Source organism: Letharia columbiana (assembly GCF_014066305.1).
Source record: "Letharia columbiana isolate WasteWater2 chromosome Unknown Sc0000032_s0, whole genome shotgun sequence".
In the NCBI taxonomy this organism is placed as follows: Eukaryota; Fungi; Ascomycota; class Lecanoromycetes; order Lecanorales; family Parmeliaceae; genus Letharia; species Letharia columbiana.
In genome coordinates this window covers 363,045-383,425 of record NW_023501075.1, presented here as the reverse complement: position 1 = coordinate 383,425, position 20,381 = coordinate 363,045, and the positions used below count along the sequence as shown (strand labels likewise).

Genomic DNA, 20,381 nt, shown 5'->3' with positions numbered 1-20,381 from the left:
AAGGGCGCGTACTGGGTAAGGACTGAACATTGCATGCCAGCGTAGGAATGGTAAAGCAAAGAGAAGCAACGTGAATTGGACCTGCTCGCTGTAGGATGCAAGGAGGACACTTTGACTCTCCGATCTTGCATGAGACCTCCGCCGCTCGGCTGCAGACGCTGCTTTGATACTAGCTTCAATATGGTCTTGGCATCAGATGTTCGTGGAAGCTTTGAGTCAACAAGGTTGACTACCGTAATACGCACAATGGACGCAAAAACGGACAGGACAGACCCACTTCCATAGTGTAATATACTACGTTTTCCGCCATGGCGACGGACCTTACTGCGAAGGTGTTGGACGTCCTGTCCCAGACCGACGAACCAATCCTGAGCACCGATGCCTTCCCTTCCACGCCTTCGTCGGAAATCAAAAGTGCCCTAGACAGGCTGAAGTCTCGAGAGATGGTGGCCTATGAGACGCTGGACAAAGACGAAGCTATTTTGACCCCCGAAGCTGAGGATATCGCCGCCAATGGTAGTCATGAGGCCAAGGTGTTCGAGGCGGTGCTACAAGCTGTGGAGGGGATGAAGATCTCGGATCTGCCAGTACGTTGGCTCAACTGTATGCCAGGTCGACTGGAAGTGATGTACATCATAGTGTGCTGACCACGTTGGCAGAAAGCTGTTGGCCAGGAGAGCGCAAAGATCGGCCGGGGTAAAGCTTTCAAAGAGGGCTGGATTAAGAAGGACAACGACATTCTGAGGGCCAATGTAAGGGCAAAAGCTTTCGTTTTAAGACGCACAGCTGACAGCTTTTTTAGAGAGAGTCGATAACAGACACATCTCGCGAACAACTCCAAACAATACAAAGCACTCGCACACACCCCGATCCTAAGATTCTCAACGACCTAAAGAAGCGAAAGTTGGTTACTATGCACAAAGTCATAAGCTACAAACTTAGCAAAGGACCGAAGTTTGCAAGGCAATTCGTCAAAGAGCAGACAGATTTGACGGCAGAAATGCTGGCTAGGTAGGAGGGTTCCCGCTTGTGCCATGGCGTAACAGAAGAGCTGATACCATGCAGTGGGACCTGGAACACGGTCAGCTTCAAGCCATACAATTTCAAATCTATGGGTGCCCCAACCGGTAGTGGGGCTCTACATCCTCGTACGGACCCTCACTGCTCACATCAGCAGAGAAAGAGGCTGGTCTGGCTAACATTCGCCAATAGTGAACAAAGTACGGCACGAGTTCCGACAGATCTTCTTTGAAATGGGTTTCGAGGAAATGCCAACAAACCGGTATATGCGGCCCGACTTCAATGCACACTCTTTACTGAATCTACTAGGTATGTCGAGACCGGCTTCTGGAACTTCGACGCCCTCTTCGTCCCCCAACAACATCCCGCCCGCGATCAACAAGATACCTTCTTCATCTCCGACCCACCCTACGCCGACAGACCCCGCGAAGACCCCCAAGAAACCCAACACCTCCCCAATGGATCAGCATCCGAACCTTTACCAAAGAAGCCTAAGCAAGACTACGAGCAATATTTCGAGAACGTGAAAGAGGTCCACGAAACTGGCAAGTATGGCTCCATAGGCTATCGCTATCCCTACAATGACGACGAATCCCTCAAACTCGTCCTCCGCACTCACACCACGGCTATCTCGACCTACATGCTCCATAAACTCGCCGCCAATCCCCGGCCCGCACGCTACTTCTCGATCGACCGCGTCTTCCGCAACGAGAGCGTCGACGCTACACATCTCGCTGAATTCCACCAAGTCGAGGGAGTCATTGCCGACTACGGCTTAACCTTAGGAGGTCTCATAGGCTTCATGGAAGTCTTCTTCGCGAAAATGGGCATCCACCGCTTGCGTTTCAAGCCCGCCTACAACCCCTACACCGAACCCAGCATGGAGATCTTTGGTTTCCACGAGGGACTGGATAAGTGGGTGGAGATTGGCAACAGCGGCATGTTCAGACCCGAGATGTTAGAGCCTATGGGTCTGCCGCCAGATATGAGGATATACGGCTGGGGATTGAGTTTAGAGAGACCAACCATGATAAAATACGGCGTGAGGAACATCCGAGAGCTGCTGGGGCACAAAGTGGACTTGAATTTCGTGGAGAGTAATCCGGCCGTGAGGTTGGAGAAAGATTAGCATGCTCAGGTAGTAATGAATGACATTCGTTGATTCTATCTAACCCATCCCGCTGAAAATGAATGTACTATCTAATCGTAATCAGACGAAAGGAGTGTTTTGGTGGCCAAACTCAAACTACATCCCGCTCCACTCTGGCCAACGTTGTACATGGAATAGAAATAATGGCAGTTGTCGTTCGTTGATTCGCATATCCATCCACGCCCATTGCCATTGGACCCCCTCCCATATTCGCACAAACGCTATGCATGCAGTTTTAAAAGAATGAGAAATGTCACTCGCTAACCCTTGAACAAATCGTACCTTCGATAAAAAGCACCCCTCTTCCTCATACTTCCCCTCGCCAAGGACCGTCAGAAGAGAACGACTCACTACCTGCCACGAGGCACGCACTGAGGCAGCCGACCCATTCGAGGTGCCTCCCGCCTCTCCATTTCCCGTTCTGCAGCCCGTGTCCTTTCTTGCTCCCGTCGCCAGTATTCCGCCTGTGCATCCAACCTGGCTTGGAAGCGTTTGCCCTCGGTCGTATTCGGGAAGTTCAAGTCCGACTGCAGCCGCTCCGCCTCAAACTCTTCCGGCGTCATGGGCCAGAGGCTCTGGGACTTCAAGCCGTACATCAAGCGTTTGTTGGTATTCAAGCCCCACCTGCTGGTCTGTGGAGCTATGTGGCGAAGTGCGGGCGCTGCGGCGGCCAGATCCGTGAAGATCAGTCCTAGGTATTGACCCGTGAAGCCGAGACCGCCATTCGTTATATCGCGTAGACCACGGGCGATGTTCAGTGGTGTTCCGGATGCGAGTTCCCCAGCGGCGCGGCAGACTTTGTTCTTCTGAACGCGGATGCTGTGCCAGCGTTCGATCATTTTGCGGCGTTCGCAACCACGGCGGATCTTGCGTTTAACGTCGTTGTCGGGTTTATGGATAGGGGTGCGAGCTGGTTCGTGATTTGCTGGGGCTGCTTGCCGGCGGGCTGGGAGGGCAATGTTTGATACAGAACCTCGATCCGGGTTTGCGAAGAGGTTGGATGGGATGGATGGTGGAGGAACGGAGAAGTCGACTCTCTGCACCGGAGCAGGTACTTGAGGCTTGCGCAATGGCGCTGTTGGTGGGTTCAATGCCTTTGATCCCTGTATTCTCCCGACCTGATCCCAAGCTTTGAAGTTAAGCGTTGCTGGTATTTGATGCTGTCTGTTCTCCACAATTGGCGCAAGCCTGGGCTTGCGAGCAGTGAATCTCGCCAAGTCAAGAATAGGGGGATCCTGTACCATGGCATTCTGAACTCTCTGACTCCGACGTGGGCCAGAAGCGGAGGGTACAGGTGATGGCAGTAGGACCAAGGGAGTCCGTTTCTTCCAACCACGTTGTTTTGCTTTCACAATTTCGGAGCATTCTTTCAGGGATGGGCGCTCTCTTGGGTCATGAGCCATCATACTCTGCACGAGACCGCCATATACTTTTGGTGGACGACGCATAACGTTCTCCAGAGTTGCAATAGTGGCCCGCTGCCCGTTGCACCTCTCTGGCTCCAAGACGAAGAAGAAAGTAGCCCCTAGTGAAAATACATCACCAGCCGGTGTTTGCACGACCATCCGCGAGACTTCGGGTGCGGCGAATCCGGGGGTGCCAGTGGGTGCCATGAGTTCAGCCCGGTTGTTCAGAGATGCGCATATTCCATAGTCCGCCAGAACGATATCTGGCCGTGATTTTCCTTTCACAAGAATGTTTTCGGGCTTGATGTCTTTATGTAGGACCCGTTGTCTGTGCATGTAACTTACGGCATCAAACAGTTGAAGCATGACGTCCTCAATAGCAGTGACCTCAAGAGGCAATAGATCCAATAGCCGTCCTTGGTACAACGGCATAGCCGTATGCCATTTCTTGACCCCTGCATTTGTAGTAGGCCTGCTAGTAATATACTGAACGAGGTTTGGCTATATAGACTCAGTAGATGATTCAAGATGATGGATCGTCCGGTCCGACTTACATGTTTTAAAGTCTGCATGTACCCAATTTCTTTTTTAATGCGCTCATCTGTCTCCTTGCTTTTCACCTCCTCTTCCTTGACAGCTATCATAAGGCCAGTCGTCAGTTCCATGTACTGAAACACCTCGCCCATCCCACCGTGGCCGATGACACCTAATGGGCGGTAGTCTGCTGCGACGCCATGGAGCTGTTCTCGTAGGAGATCCTCAGTAACAAGAATGGGGTCAAGGTCCTGGAACCAACGCTCACGCCGAGATTTCTCCTGTTGATCTGAGGGCGACCAAATGGTGAAGATATTACGTCCAACTCGGATGCGACACAGTCCATGCGCTGCGACTCTGCGACCGACGACTTTTTTGGATATGCCGGTGAGTCGTGATTCTTCGTCCACGTATTCGGTTCCATGGTCAGAGGTATCCTCTATCACCCAGACATTGGCGCCAGAGTTTAGTTGGGCGTAGATTTTGCAGTGAATCGGACTCGCCTCAGTTGCCTTGAGGATGACGATACACTGTTGATCATCAGATCCAAATGTGAGCAGGTGACGTTGCTGCTTGGTAGAAGTGTTCTCATCGAATGTAACCCGTAACGCCCGCCTTTCCACTGGAGCTCCTGTGGAGTTCGTTACTTCGAGGGCGGTTATCTCATAGTCCTTTGTGTTGCACGGTAGGCCTGTCTCCTCAGTAAGGTAGAGAGCCACAACCGCAGTAGAGAGGGCATCCGGTTGACCAACGTCGCCCCTCGGGTTAGTCTCGGCCATTGTGATATTGGTTCGGTTGCAGCTGGACACTTCTGGAGGCCCGCAGGCAGCGCTTTGGGCAGACAGAGCTTTGAGAGGGGGGCAGAAGTTTTGGGGACGGACAGAGCTTTGGAGGCCTGCGGCCTCCAGATTCAAGTTTCGATAGGTGAAGGTCAAACAATTGGGTTCTGAGGCGAAGGGTAGGAGTTCTAGATCACCCAAATGATATGCAACAATGAGAAGCAGAAATGCCGTGACGGAAGATATTCATATGGAGACAGATGGGAGCGCAAGAATCGTTGTCACGTGTTAGATCATCCTATGGAGCTAGGGAATGAAAGGCTCAGAAGCACTGAATACGAATCGTTTCAGGAGCTATAAGTCACGTACCAAATGCGAGGTTAATTTAAAGGCTGCGGCTGCGGATGGATTCATGGCGGTAGGCCGCGATGATCGGCGTGAAGACTCTGTCTGAGCAATTTCCACAGAAGGGAGGGACCATAACATGACGGGCTTTAGCTCATCCAATTAGCTCGACGTTCATACACAGTATATGGTCTCGGACGAAGATGGATAGAAGAACTTAGGTACTCATGATTCGCGTGACAGCTTATTATAATATATATTTAGAATTTGATGCATTGTAAAACACGACTGAGGCAGGGAACCCGAAGTGGTTGGGCGATCTTTCCTACTCACCGTTACTTGCATTCGAAGTTTAGCGTTTCGAATAGGCAGATTGACCCTAGGAATCGCAAGCAGCCAGTAATGTAGACACCATGGACCTCTCAAATGCAAGTGAGAGTATAGAGTGTGTTTCACCATGATTGGAAATGATAGGCTGGCCTCGGATCTTTTGAATGTACGCAGGCGCCCATCAGAAAGGAATTGATGAAATTCTGTCAAATGTAATTAGTGATGTGATTTGTTGACACCAATAAGTACTCAGGTACCTTACCTTAGACGGTTAATTATAGGCTAAGGGGCGGCGCTAGATGAAACGATGCCGCTGCCAAGACTGCTAGCTCCATGGGCCTGCTGAAAGGTCACCAGAGAAGCCCGACAAGCACTCTTCCCTTCTGTCTTGTTCATTCTATTCTTGATGCGAATAGGAAATAGTAAACCAAAGCTATCACGTAGACAATAAAGGTGCTCCATTATCTTCTCTCCTCACCTTGAAACTGCCACAGACAGAGTCGCACAACAGCTTATTCAGCTCATTCCAACACATCTCTTTTTGTGGTGCTTGTTGCATGCTCCTGCTGCCAGACAAATATCATATCTTCCTTCACCACTCGAAAAGATACTTGGGCCATCGCTCGGTAATCGAACATCATCAAACTTAAGTGCACCAGCGTAGCTTGCTCAAGGCTGATTTACCGCATCTGCCCCGATCTCGATCAGAACAATCTGTACGTCAACTGAGTCGCAACTCAGCTCGAATCGAATTTCACAATGGATGCCGAACAAGTTGGGGATCTGGGTCGCCATCTATTAGGAAGCATCGGCTATCCACGCGAAAACCCCCCAAGAATGGTCCCAATGGATCCGGAAATGAAGAAAGGCATGGCAGCTGTGAATGCCCACATCGAAGCCCAAAGATTAGAAGCGGAAGCCGGAATGGACACCGCAGAGAATCGTAAAAAAGCGGTCGAAGCTGGGCTTGCTGAAAAGCGACGAGCATGGGGGGCCCGAGCTTGGGCTATGCCTCTGGATGGCTTCAAAGGCATATACGGTGCGACGGAGGAAACAGAAATGAAAGTCTACACTCGCACTTACGATCTCAAGCACAAATTCTGGGGGGTTAAACCAGTGGGTATGACAATAGACGACTTTTGGGACCTACATGACCCACAGGTTGAACGATATGACGACGCCAATCAAGAGACTCCAGCAAGTCCTGAGATATCGATGACAGGCTCGCCTCCAATGGATCCCCGCCAATGTATCAAGCCTACCGCAGAGCCGAGAAGGCGTCAGAAATTACCACACGTCACTCCCACCAACAGAATTGGAAAATCGACTACGGTATCGCCCAAAGTCAACAAGAGTACTCGGAAGTCTTTGGCCGACAAGGTTGATTCTGAGCACCGGGGCCTTGGAGACCAGATGCGAGAAGTGGCAGGGACAGCTCACGCAGCCGGCAGGCTGACTCGGAAAAAGGAAGCTGTGACAGCATCAGGCGCTCAACAGGAGCCAGCTGTCAAAGATGAGGGCTCAGCGCCCTTCAAGCGTTCGCGAGGCCGCCCGGCCACCAAGGCAAAGCCAGCCATGCAGGATATCACTGCCTCACCCCCCAAGCGCTCTCGAGGGCGCCCATCCTTCAAACCCAAGCCAGCCGCAAATGATGCAGACGCCATAACCTCTGTGCGTCCTCGAGGTTGCCCGCCTGCGAAAGGAAAGCTGGCCGAGAAACCCCCGAAGCAAAAGAAGACACCCGCTGTCAAAGGGAACTCAAGGATCTCAAAATCCCGGCAGGAAAAACGGCGCCCAGCAGCACCGTCTACTCACAAAATGCGTACTAGGGGAGAAGGTCCTGCGGAACTCGTACAACTCCCGTAGTCGGCCTGCCGAGCAAAGTCCGACCGTTTTCCTTTTGACTGCTTGTCGATCTCCAGTACCAGTGGATAGGTTCTATCTACTCTTCACTCTCTGGGGCCCCTGCTCCCTTGCTCGAGTGGTTGAGCTACTATGTGCGTCAAGCTTGCGAGTACGATACAATAGAGCTGGTCTCTAATACATCTCTGAAAGGCCTCGCATTGGCTCTCATCTCCAGGACTGGGCTCCGAGAGTCTGGCAGGACGCCTCGGAAGACATCGAGTCAAAAGGGGGATCTGGTATCCACAGCTATGGTCGCATACACTCTTTAGGACCACAACCATACCGCGCCACGAAGGAGTCGATGAGACTTGGCTGCTTAATTCAGGGTCACCCAAGATGCTTTGTCGACCGGTATACTGAACACTAGACCTGTTAGATTTGTTGTTGCCGCCACCATTCCCATGATACTAAGCGTAGTATCCCGCGAAGCGACGATGGCATAATGCTCACCTCCCACCCTAGCTCATACCAAATTGGCAGCACCGAGACCCCTCTCTTCAGAATATCCTCCACTCATCTACTACGAGATCCGCTGTGTGCTCTTCGTATTGACTGACTTCGGTGTATGTCTACGCTTCTGAGCTACTGGATGATGCTACCGGCCAATCATGAGAAATTTACTTGAAAAAATTGGGCCATACTTGCAGAGCTTCGGCTACACTCGAAACAGCGATCTCTCACCCTCTGCACCATCCGCGGTGACTGGGCTTCGCTGTACGGGACACGCTTACAGAGCTTCTGGTATTGACTGACTGCGGTGTATGTCTACTAGTCGAGCTCGTTTGCTATTTGTCCTCGGGAGGTGAAAGAGGGTGGAAGGATTGGTCAAGCGATCTCGAGGATGCGGAAGTTTGCTTGCACACACTACTGTCACTCTCTGGCAGCAAGCGTGCTGTTTGTGTACATTTACAGAGGAGTTTTACAGACGATACATGGAGGAGACAGTGGGCTCAATCTCATATCTACATGTATCTAACGAATATCATTTATTCAAGGGCCACATCTTCCCACCACTGCCATGTACGCTCAGATCCCATTTTTGACGATGATATTGTTATCCACGGGTCCTCGAACTTACCAAGGAGAACTATCCTCTAATGAGTTTGGATTCGACTTCATGGCTTCACGCCCGCAACGGGAGACACCGAACCAGTCTACTAGCTATTTAAGGAGATATCTCTAAGCACGATGGTGCCAAATGAGTGTTTTGACATCGGTAGCTGCGATCCAGTCCCCCTCCTTCCGTAATCACTCAATCGCTATAACAGAATTTAGCAGAAGTCATGTATAGAGATGAAGCTCGATTCGCAAGAGGAGAAGGCTCTCTTTCTTTTCATTTACGCATATCGTCGTGACTATCGACCAGAACGAATCGGCTCTTCCGGGTAAATTACAAATTCATACCCCTCCACCAAATGGGTATGAATCAGTGACTTGCCATTCCTTGGGGTATGAATATGAATATGTAATTAGCTTATACGACTTTATACTTTTCTGCTTCTATACTGTATTATTCTATTATTCTAAAACATAGTATTAGGATCTTACTTCTATTAGACATGCTATCGCATATTAGAATCTTTCTAATTGTGAAATCTATTGACGAAGGGAGGTCTCTAGGGTTCGCTTTGTAACCCGTCGAAACCTCACCTCGCTTCGGGGTCGAGGTGGGCTCCCACTTAACCGCAACCCGCGATAAATTTGGGGGGGGGTTTTTTTGGGGGGGTTGGTTTGGTTGGGGTGGGCTTAAAGGAGGGGGCCGGGGGCCGGGCAAAGAAGGACTTACCGGGGGCGTTAAAAGTCATCATCCTCCGAGGTAATCCCGGCTACTACTGGCTTTCTACTATATACATTATTTCTATCACTCGAATATATATATTTCTATCATAGCTTTAATTTAATAAGCTTATTATAATTACCCTCACGTAGTATATAATATTATTAAGATATTTTAGTAATTCTAATCTAAATTTTACTAAGTTTAATCCGCTTTTATTTCTTCAAGATTACGATATAAAGCTCGTATTAATTATTCTACTTTCTTTAATATACTCATTTATTTAGAAGATTTTAGATATTCTCTATTAAATTAAGATTAAGTGATTAAGTAGAGTAATTAAGAGTCTCGATCTAATAATTAATTTTTAGCTACGTGACTATATTTTCTATATTAACTTTCTTATCTTTCTTACTTTTTTTATTTCGTAACTTAAATTACCGTCTTTCTATAAAATATTATATTTATATATAATTTATAGTTAATTTATCGAGTTATAATAATTCGAAAGTTAATACGTAGTATAATATTTCATTATTATACTATTTCTAATAGATTTTATAATAGGATCGTAAGATATAGTAGCTTTCCATTATCGTATACGCTTCTAATATTTCTCTTTATTTTTATTTCGAGAACGTTAATATAGCTTTAAAGGTTTTTCTACTATAATTCGAGAGCGATTAAGCTCGTTATAATAGAATCGTAATTTATCTTTATAATTCTAAGAAATATCCGCGGATATATAAATTGTAATATCTTATTTTGGAGGTATAGATTATATATTTTCAGGCTTTTTAGCAATATTAGCGTCTTAAAAAGTACGACCCTATTATATAAATCTAACGTTTTAATATTTTTTATTTATTTATATAATAAATTGCTAGTAATTCTCTATAGTATTATTCTTATAATCGTATTCGTAGTCTAATCTTTTTCTATATTAAGATTAGATACTTATTTAATTGAATATTACTTATATATTTAAGCATTTTTAGTATACTTTAACGCATTTCGTTGAATAATTCGAGGATAAACTAGAATCTTATAATATCTGACTTGACGTTTTATTAGTTAATTACGAATAGAATTATTTATATCTCGTAAAATATCGTATATAGCTTAAGTGACTTTAGAGGGATATTCGAAACGCTATTTTCCAAGCTTTCTGGTACCGGGGAGCCCTTAAGTTTTCTAATTCTTAACCAAGTCTTGCCCATATTATATGAAATATCCTTCTCGACGCATACATCTTTAATCGTTTTCCACGATCCCGAGTATTAACGGCTTTAAAGAATTTAGCTTTCTTACGCGTAGTAGCTTCTTAACGATAAAGGCTACGTGTAGATATATAAGGGGATATATTATGCTCCATAGTTGACGATATAGAAATATTTATAATAATATTTTGATGGGGAAGCCAGTAGTAGCCGGGATTACCTCGGAGGATGATGACTTTTGACGCCCCCCAAAGAGGTAGTTTAATAAAATACTTATTCATACCCCAAGGAGTGGCAAATTACCGATTCATACCCCAAGATTTGATGGAGGGGTATGAAAATGTAATTTACCCCGGCTCTTCCTGTTATGTCAAAGGACACTAAACTTAAAAACAGATGTTTTCTTGCAGGTAGAAGGCTGATCGTTTCGCGAAATTAATAATCAAAAAAACCGCGAAACCTGAACAAAAATACGTGGCTCTGCACTCAGACCTGCCGCCGTAAAGCTGTGCAGTCGACCCGCTAACCTGAAGGGGCTTAGCGCGGCAGGTCTGAGGGACCGAGGCAAGAATCAAGACGCTATTTCAAACAAGTTGGTCAAGGTCTGATTTCCTACCTCCCAGCAAAAGTATGTGAAGCATTCCCGTAGACCCTTCTTCCAAAGGATGTCCAACGACCCACCCATAATCATCCCGGCCCCCAGCTCCTCGATTTCTCCCGCAACAATCATCTTCCTACACGGCCTCGGTGACGATGCCAATGGCTGGACAGGTGCGCAGCCTGCAGAGCTCTTCCCTCAATTTGTCTCAAACTTGACTGACCTCTTCTCTCTTCACAGATCTTGTATCCCAATTCCACGCCGCTCACAAGCTGCCCCACCTAAAATGGATCCTACCCAACGCGCCTCAGAACCGCGATGTCATGGCTCAAGCCTGGTTCATGCCGAAGCCATTCTCACCTATCCCAATGCCTAAGCGTTCTGGAGAACCCGATCCGGAGGAGGACGACGAGGAGGACGACGAAGAGGGGATGATGAAGAGTGTGGAATATATTTGCGGGCTCATTGATAAAGAAGTCGAAGCTGGGGTGCCAGCGGAAAGGCTGGTGGTTGGTGGCTTCAGCCAAGGCTGTGCCATCTCCCTGCTCCTCGGACTCATGAGCAGATACAAAGCCAAGCTGGGTGGGGTGGTGGGCTTGTCGGGCTATCTGCCGTTGAGCGGGAGGGTGGGGAAGATGATGGAGGACAGGAAAGAGGAGGGACAGGATACATCGCAGACGAAGTGGTTCCTGGGTCATGGATCAAGAGATCAGTTGGTGCCGAAGTGGATGTTTATGAGATATAAGGACCAGATTGAGGGTTGGGAAGGGGAGAGGGTTGAGGCGAAGTTGTATGAGGGCATGGGACATAGTACGGTGGGAGCGGAGGTTAGGGATTTATGCGGATGGCTTGAGAGAGCTGTGCCGGAGAATGAAGCTTGAACTATTGGCACGCACATACAGAATGACTGGATGAAGAACATTCCCTGCCGAGAAAGGGCCAGGGCCTGTCCGAAGACCATCTTCAAGCGTTCACCCACCCTCAGATGCCTGAGCCCACCTCCTTAGTACGACTACTGCGGGCCAATATTAGCAAGCATCGCTCATCCCGCAACCGCGCCGTTGTTGAAGGGTTTGGTAGGGGTAGTTAGAGGACCATACGCCGGACCGGCGTTGGCATGGACGGTGGTGGCGGGGCCGTTGTCGAGCTGGCGGTGAGGGTGTCAGTGAGCAGAAGTCACATTGGAGCAGCTGAGGAAGTAGTTACAGAGGAAGAGAGACATGCTGGGCTATCCTATCAAGAGAGGGTGGAGAAGCGAAGCGCAGAAGACGACGTCTGATCTTCTATACAAAGGGGAATTCAGGGAAATGGAAAGGCGTTGGCCTACAGATGTGCACGGCCTGATATACCGCATCAGTATCTCTGAAAATAACGAGTTGCCAAGGAAAGTGTGGGAGGATTTATTTATTTTGGCCATGGAACAAAGACCCTGCCGATCGTGAGCCCCATCCTCACCTGGATTTATACAGAAGGCTTTACTGAATCACAAGATACATATACATTGCTCTTGGGTCAACGAATAACGATTGGTCTTAGCCCATCCATTCCTACGCTCCAAAATGACACCGCATCCCCTTTCCACTACCCCTCGACTCTCTCTTTCTCTCTCTCACCTGCCACATCTCCCCAGCACAACTCTAACCTCTCCACCCTCCCCCTCACGCAACCTCTACCTCACGCTCGCCATCTCCCGCTCCTCCCTCATCCCCACCTGTTCCCCGCCCGTGAACCATGCTCCAGCGCCATCAACATCTCAACAGGCGAGTGCTCCCGCCGCGCACGCAAAAGCCCAACACACAGACGCGCGAGCACGCACGCGCATCCCGCGGTGGCGATCTCGACGGCGAGGTTCGAGGTGCGCCCGCTGAGGCTCCAGGCCCAGATCTGCTGCTGGGCGTTTTTTGAGAGGGTGGGGTGCGGAGGGGAGGGTTGCTGCTGTGGATGTGAATGTGAAGCGGCAGCGGGGTCTGGCGCTGGCGCTGGCGCGCCGTGGTGGCATGGCACGGCACTCTCCTGCGAGGTGGCGAGGATGGCCATCCCAAATGGTTGCTCGGATTGTTTACTTGATGATAGCGCCATCGCTGCCCATTCGCCTAGGCTTGGCCCGGTATACGTTAGTAGTGCAGGAGAAGTTGCCAACCACCAATTCTGTGTTATTGCAGCTCCCAGCGAAAACCACGTCACCTTGGTGAGGTTGGCTCAACGCGAGTCCGTCGTGTCTCTGCTGTGGAACCCGCTCTAATTCGACCCATTGAAGACTGGGTAGGGGCAAGACTGCTGTCGTAGCTCCCATCAGGTTGGTCAAGATTGTTAGGGATGCCTGCGAGCAGCGCGAACAAAATCAACTTTGTGACACCGTGGCGTTTCCGATCGGCCTGAGAACTATGCCGTGAGGGGAAGGCTGAAGTCCACATGAGTGGATTGGCCATGTTCTTGACATTGCTGAACTCCAGCTAGGTCGACAAGTAGCCGACGTAGAGACCACTGGGACTTCTAGCGAAGATCATGACGACATCGTAGAGGAGTGCAGTTGCGATCATCAAGAACCAGATCTCGAAGGCTTGTGCGACCAATCGAAGTGATGCTAGTACATCATGATCATTTTTGTCCAGTCTGATGGAGATTTAGAATCAGTATTGCCTTCCCAGCACCCAGACATGGGGTACCAGAGTAGGGATCCGTGGAAAAGTAAGGGCCCTTCTTGCTTACTCCCATGCCATAGCTCGCCATTCTGTTTACCTTACCTCTCGTCTAGCGTAGGGTGAGTATCGCTTTATCATATAGCGTTGCAAGAATAGGATAATTGGAGGACGTAGTAGAGTGTTTGTATCGTGTGTCTATGTGAGTGCTATCTTTTTTCTTTGATTACCTTAAACAAATCGATTCACGCCGACCATATACTTGTCAGGGCACCAAGACCCCAAGAAGCCGGCTTTGCCCGTCAGAACAGAATCCTGCTGCTGTTTTTCCGTCGGTGCACGAAACATTTTATATTTCCCGTCATGCCAGTCGACACTCTTCCAAGATTTTCCCGTGTCGTCCATGAACACAGCGTCCAACTCAGGCCTTAGGAAGTACGCGCAGGAAAGGCGATCGGTAATTCTCCCCTCCACAGGTGGAACTACGCGATGAAGACAAGAGCGTAGGCGATGATCGCTGAGGAAGCGCAGAGAGTCTCCCACGTTGACTATGGCGTGGCCATCCTTAGGCCGAATGTACGCCCATTGATCGGTCTTTGGATCGAGTAACTGAAGTCCAGGTTCCGAACAGAAGAGCAGGGTCAATGAGCCGACATCTGTGTGTGCACCGTGGCCAAGCTGAGGGCTTTCGGCCCATAGCCGAGGGTATTTGAGGACACCAAGGGCACTCGTTGATGAGCAATGATGGCGGTGGCTCATTTCGAGGCTCCGCTCGACGGGGATACGCAGCACAAGGCTTAGTGCGCGAAGAACCGAAATACCTATTGCGTGCAGATCATTCATCAGGCGTTCGAGAAGACTCCTGTGTGCATCAAGAGGGCCAGGTAGCATTATTTTCCCCCCATCAAAAAGCGGATTACACATCCCGTCTCGAGGAACCTAGGCCTTTATCAATGGAGACTCATCATGTGATCACATGAGGACGAACAAGATAGGCTTCAAAGCCGTCTTGTTTACCTTTTTCGATTCCCGCGTTCCTGCCTTCCGGTTTGTATCTGGTACACTCTCAGCTCTGAGATCAAGTATGTGATGCGACTGATGTATCTACCCATTGAGTTTGTGCATGCCCAGTTTGTCAATGTCATACCCCAGTTTTTCTTCAAACGGCATGGCATAGAATTCGCGTGCTGTTTCAACACACTCCTCTACGTCTCTGAGTGTCCGACTAGTTTCTGATCCCCGCAGATCGAGGTAGAAAAAACCTTGCAAAGTGGCTGCATCCTCAAGCTCTTTCATCGCTTGAGGGTCGACCTCCAAAAGCTGCGAGAGAGAGATTGTTTTGAGTTCTGCCATGATGAGATTTGGCGCTCGAGACCGAATTGGAGATGATGGCACGCCGAAGTTATGGCCGCCGCTACATCCCAGTAGTGAGACTGAATATCAGGAGGGACCTCAATGGCATTTGCATGGCTTTCGAGACAATAAAAAGCTCAAGGAGGCCGGGTGTCTATCTGCGCGGTGCCGTGGCTAGAAAACGACAGACCACTCTGAGGCTGAGAATATGAGGTGCAGGCCCCGCTCCGAAAGGCCATCACATCACCCATTCCCTTGAGGAGGCTCAAAAGAAGCTATCTCGATAAAGAGCTTCACGTGGCCACTTGTGATTGGGAGCGTTCTTGAGGAATGGTGGGGCGACGCTGCGGCAGGATCAGGCTTAGTGTTGGTCTCAAAACAGCTGTATCTTTTTCAGCGTACGGCGCAGGCCAGAACCACCACCGCAGTGTCTAAGCGGATCAGCGATCCACGGAGAGAGAATCATAAAGTGTCCGTCTTGCACGATGTAGGCATCCACATCTTCCAATGCAATGCTTGATGGGAAAGCCTCATGCTAAACTTGGAGAGGGGATTCTCTGTGCTTGGACTAGGACCGACCCGCAAGGTGGTGAACAAATTGCGCCCGGATCCTTAGTCATTCATCTTGTATGGGGATCATTACTGCAACGGAAATCCAATGAAGTGTATCCATCAATCTTCTCCAGCTGAAGTCTCTCCGATTTCTAAGAGCCGTTTCCAAAACTACGACGATGACTGGAACGAAATCTACGAAGCCGTGGATCAGAATACCGTTGGTCTACGCTGCAGCCTTATCCCACCGTGCCGGCTGGTGAGAGAATATCCGGTTCCTTGCAGGATGGATTCCGAGGACGCTCAAGATTACTAGTACAATTCATCTCACGCTCGAAAATGTCGGGGTTTCGGGGCGTGATTCTAACCCGACAGTACACTACTAGAGTCTCAATAATCGAAAAATAGACTTTCATTTGCCTTTCTCTTTGATACATACAGTACTCATGGCGTTATGGGCAAGACTTGAAGTCAAGCATTCGTGAATACGCTAATTAGATAATTGGGGATATGGAGCGCACACCTGAGCATCTTCGCGTGACTACAGATTAGAAGAGCGCCTGTCCTGTTCGTTATAGTCACGCACTCTTTTCTTCTCGCCCTCTTTGTTTCAAGCAGCTTTTACCTTTTCTTTTCTGGACACTAAAACAGGTACCGCGGGTTTTGAAGCTTGGAAACCAGTTGTAAGGGCTCGTGCAGCTTGTTGAAGATGTGTCGTATCCTGCGGAATGTTAGAGGCCATGCCTGCAAGGCAGTCTGAGCTGGGGACGTTACATTCTGTGTCCCTAGGTCTTTTAAGTCGTTGGCAGCAGCTCCTACAACTTCAGAATCCTCCTCACCAGCGTTCAGTACTCGTGACTGAAGTCCTTCAAGCATCTCGACGGTTTGACGGTCGCCAGAGACCAAAGCCATTTCGAGAATAGACGAGAGGGGTTCCTCGCTCAATACAGAAGTACTGCTCTGCAGAATGATGTGAGCAACTGCGTGAAACTTGCGCTCAACAGCTACCATCAGCGGCCGGAAACCCCAAGCATCGGCTTGTGCAAGCTTTGCACCATTTCCTAGCAAGCACTTGACTAGGTTTGGACGATTGTTGAGGACTGCGCGCATTAGTGCCGAGCGTCCGTGCCTATCTTTATGTTCCATGTCGACGCTCTTCTCCAACAAGGGTTTCAAGTACCGAAGGTCGTCTCGAAACGCCGTGGTGTACGCCAATGGATTTACCTTCCATGCGTTCACAGCATTGACATCCGCACCACTCTCAAGCAAGGGCCTAACACAGCGTGGGACAGGCGCCCTCGTCGCGTAATGAAGTGGCGCGTCGCCATTGTAGGCGACGACATTCGGGTCAGCGCCGTACTTCAGGAGTAGATTCAGGGATGCACTGTCTCCTCTAATGGCCGCCCAGCTCAGCGCTGTACGGCCTTGGTAGTCTAATGCGTTGATCTTAACCATAGTTGACAATCGCAGCTGGGTTTCTAAATCCGCCTCAGCTAGACCTAGAACAATTCTGTGAAGAACGGGAAGTTGTCGCTCCTCGAGGTGTTCTTCGATATCAAAGTCCTCGGTCAATGCTGTTGTGATCTCCGGTGATGCCGTTCCGCCTAAGATACGGCCACTCGCAACATCCATCGGTGAGCTTCAGAAGGTCAAAAAAGGGCATTTTCAGTACCGACAGGACATCTTACTGGTGGGTTTTAGTCTCCTGACAACGATCTGCTCCTGCTTTCAGAAGAAATCTCCACACGTCGATATGGCCTCTATCGGTAGCATACTACAAAATCAGCTCACCAAGACTTGTACAGTGACATGCAATCTCACCAGTAAAGCAGATGTTCCAGTGCTAGCGTCAACATCATGTGCTGCAGCGGATCCTGCATCAAACAACATCTTCATGCCTTGAAGATTGCCGTCCAAAGCAAAGCGGAAGATAATGGCTGAATCCGGAACGACTCTGCAAACTCGCAAGGTGATGTTCCAGGAATGCAAGCTGGGGACAGTTATCGTGGTTGATGTAATGGCCATGAGCATCCATGGGGGGAAGAGGTAGTCGATCTGTATCATGGGTGCAGACTTTCGGCGGCAGGATTGTGGATCGCAGGTGGAATTGCCTCTAGGTGCTCTAAATTTGACTGAAACGTTGCCTATGATCGAGCATAACCGCTCCAGAGATGTCAACGACCGACACGCATGACACGAGCAATTGCAACCCCAATCGCACTCCCGCCGAGGTTGGAGTCGGCGATTGCTTGTACTGTCGTGACGTGGATGTCCAACTTCTGAACCTTGCCACCCTGATTCAGCCTGCAACCATGGGCCATGAGTACCTGAAGGTCCTAGAGCAAGGTCGTTGGAGGGATCGCCCGTCGGCAGTAAGGGCGCACTCCCAGTATCGAGATAGTTCAAGGTTTGTAGGTTGCGTCTTTCGGACACTGAATGCCCCTCCCCACGGATGTTCTGCATCGATTGGCCCTGATGGAGCAATGCATTGAGTGCAACCCTTTGGAAGTTTCGTTGTGAAGCTGCCGACTCTGCATTCATTGTCAGAAGCCGGTGTACGCCAGCTTCGATACGAAAGGATCGAAAGCTAAAATCGCGTCAGTCTGTCGAGCTTTGATGCCGCCTAACCACCAGAGATATTCGTGGAAGCACGTTGATGGTTTATGATCTTACGAGCTCACGACTAAGAGATTGAATTTGACAGTCTGCAAGTCTTGGCGCTTTGTGTTCAATTGAGACACAACTTTCGCGTTGTTGCACAAGCCCCTGAGCTGAGAACCAGGGCCTTTGGAGCTGACGTGGATCATTGCAAGGTCCTCTATCTCATTCAGCGTAGATTTTGCCCGCTCCGACCACTGCAAAAGGCCAAGATCTTGTGGTTGGGGCTCTGCACCGTCTTGAGGACTGGGCTCCGAGGTTCGAAGGAAGGGTTCAACGTCCCTGAGGACGAGCGCAAGATCAGAAGCCTCCTGGATCAGCGCATCTAGCCCTTGGGGTGCGTGACGCATCTTTTGAAGGACCTCTAAAGTCTTTTTGACGGTGGCAATGAGGGTAATGGTGCTTGCCGTGACACTGAGGGACTCCATGGGTTCAGCTCGGTAGGAAAGCTGGAGGGTCATCTGGGAAAAGCTATTCGATATGACCACTTGATCTGGAGTGGAGAGTGGGTAACAGTGTGAGTGCATTGAACTCAGGTTTTGCACAGGTGTGATGCTCAATTTTCCAGAACTCAGACGGCAAATCCGTTGAGATACAAGTAGTAGCTATCATGAGTAGCGCTCAAATTACCAGAACGTGCTCGCTGTCCGGAATGATGGGTCAGACCCCACATTGATCAGTGCCATTGGCCAATAGCCACCTCGGAGCAAGGCAGCAGAGCCTTTTCAATTCCCCTTAGACACATCCGAAACAAATTAAACAAGGCGGTCGGACGCGCACTGCTTACTAATTTGCTCCCAGCCTGTCACCATTCGCTACCGAATTGCTCAATATTGACCTATGTTTTCCGAATGATACCCTAGTCTCCGCCGCTGTAGCGTCTCAACCCGGCTGTGTGGTGACACAGCAGAATGAAATTTGTCCCGCAATATGGCGCCAATTCGCCATCCTTTTCTTTGCGCTCACGAGGCCTCCTCCCACCAATGCAGCAGCAAGACATCCCTTTGCAGATCGAACCCGAAGCTCATCAGCCGCTGTCAAAGCTCCAACCCTCGGGGATCGAACCCCTACAACTTATGAACCCTCACGCACCTCTTTTAGAAAGCCCGACACCAACAGAAAGCACTACCTACGTCGCTGCGCTTGTCGCGAACACGTAGCTAAACGATGCACTGCGATCCGCAACCAATATGGCAGATTCTGCAGCGGCCCAGGGAAACTGGGCCGGCAGACACCAGAGTCGACCGCGCGCTGCACGCGGCTCGTGGTCTTGAGGAAAATTCGACCGGCGGCTTCGGCATGACCGAGGAAACGTTCGCACTGGTGTTTGACCAGATCGGCCTGTCAGTGGACATACAGCCTCTACAGGTCAAGGACTGCTGTGTAGACTGGAATCATGCGCACTTAATAGCGGACTATCAAATTTTGTGGGAACTCTGCCAGCGGATCACTGCACATAACATCAATCCCAGCAAAACCAGAGACAGCAACAGTATGTCTGAGAAATGATACCAGTGCACGCGCCGATCAGCTTGCAAAAAACCATTCTCCGCAGAAACACTTTTGCATTGTACCCTTATATCGCTGGCCACGTAAGCATGACGCATTGCGAAGAGTGATGGCCTGTTGCGTTGGCCCCTCCTCTTTTTCAAACCCCAGTCTACATCTTTCAGCCTCGCTTGCGTGGTCATTCCCGTTCTCGCGGTCTGGGAACCGAGCTGTGAGGACCCTCCATTTCGGATCCATTGGTGTCAAGCCTGATCCTAGGTCCAACCACTTTGTGATGACAATTGCTAGGCCATCACTGCCAGTGTCTAAGACTTCAAGTTGGAAGACAAACTTGCAGCGGCGACACCTATGACGCTTTGGTTCTCGCGGCCTCTTCGATTTCGTACGGTATTCATCCAAGTTCGACTCGATCAGTTGAAACATTTCATCCTCTTCCGCTACGAAATGTTGACAAACCCAGACGCACTCTGTTCTCTCAAGCGCCAAACCTGGAACTCTCGTATGCAGTACCGCCCAGTTCTGAAGTCGAAGACACAGTCGAGCCGGCTCCGCGCACACCCGAGCCTCCACTGATAAGAGTGTCGTTCTTCGCCCCCTTGGCTCGCT

General features: G+C 49.7%; 7 protein-coding genes across 7 annotated transcripts; 3 read left to right on the top strand and 4 right to left on the bottom strand.

Annotated features, from left to right (window-relative positions):
• Positions 1-308: 308 nt before the first annotated feature.
• On the top strand, positions 309-2,149 carry HO173_008568 (uncharacterized protein; the record flags this gene model as incomplete). The annotated part of the gene is made up of 6 exons (XM_037310466.1): positions 309-587; positions 660-752; positions 803-1,011; positions 1,066-1,148; positions 1,213-1,282; positions 1,330-2,149. The coding sequence occupies 6 exons, from the start codon at positions 309-311 to the stop codon at positions 2,147-2,149; spliced, it is 1,554 nt and encodes a 517-aa protein (XP_037162699.1).
• Positions 2,150-2,520: 371 nt separating this feature from the next.
• On the bottom strand, positions 2,521-4,889 carry HO173_008567 (uncharacterized protein; the record flags this gene model as incomplete). The annotated part of the gene is made up of 2 exons (XM_037310465.1): positions 2,521-4,077; positions 4,131-4,889. The coding sequence occupies 2 exons, from the start codon at positions 4,887-4,889 to the stop codon at positions 2,521-2,523; spliced, it is 2,316 nt and encodes a 771-aa protein (XP_037162698.1).
• Positions 4,890-6,323: 1,434 nt separating this feature from the next.
• On the top strand, positions 6,324-7,738 carry HO173_008566 (uncharacterized protein; the record flags this gene model as incomplete). Its single annotated transcript, XM_037310464.1, has 2 exons — positions 6,324-7,415; positions 7,487-7,738. 2 exons carry the CDS (start codon positions 6,324-6,326, stop codon positions 7,736-7,738), a joined length of 1,344 nt encoding a protein of 447 aa, XP_037162697.1.
• A 3,393-nt stretch (positions 7,739-11,131) lies between these two features.
• HO173_008565 (uncharacterized protein) lies at positions 11,132-11,945 on the top strand (the record flags this gene model as incomplete). Its single annotated transcript, XM_037310463.1, has 2 exons — positions 11,132-11,237; positions 11,305-11,945. 2 exons carry the CDS (start codon positions 11,132-11,134, stop codon positions 11,943-11,945), a joined length of 747 nt encoding a protein of 248 aa, XP_037162696.1.
• Positions 11,946-12,765: 820 nt separating this feature from the next.
• On the bottom strand, positions 12,766-15,056 carry HO173_008564 (uncharacterized protein; the record flags this gene model as incomplete). The annotated part of the gene is made up of 5 exons (XM_037310462.1): positions 12,766-13,157; positions 13,809-13,815; positions 13,953-14,642; positions 14,692-14,758; positions 14,812-15,056. The coding sequence occupies 5 exons, from the start codon at positions 15,054-15,056 to the stop codon at positions 12,766-12,768; spliced, it is 1,401 nt and encodes a 466-aa protein (XP_037162695.1).
• A 1,194-nt stretch (positions 15,057-16,250) lies between these two features.
• On the bottom strand, positions 16,251-18,149 carry HO173_008563 (uncharacterized protein; the record flags this gene model as incomplete). Its single annotated transcript, XM_037310461.1, has 3 exons — positions 16,251-17,247; positions 17,297-17,382; positions 17,430-18,149. The coding sequence occupies 3 exons, from the start codon at positions 18,147-18,149 to the stop codon at positions 16,251-16,253; spliced, it is 1,803 nt and encodes a 600-aa protein (XP_037162694.1).
• A 128-nt stretch (positions 18,150-18,277) lies between these two features.
• Positions 18,278-18,727, bottom strand: HO173_008562 (uncharacterized protein; the record flags this gene model as incomplete). Its single annotated transcript, XM_037310460.1, has 1 exon — positions 18,278-18,727. The coding sequence occupies one exon, from the start codon at positions 18,725-18,727 to the stop codon at positions 18,278-18,280; it is 450 nt and encodes a 149-aa protein (XP_037162693.1).
• Between the last annotated feature and the right edge of the window lie 1,654 nt (positions 18,728-20,381).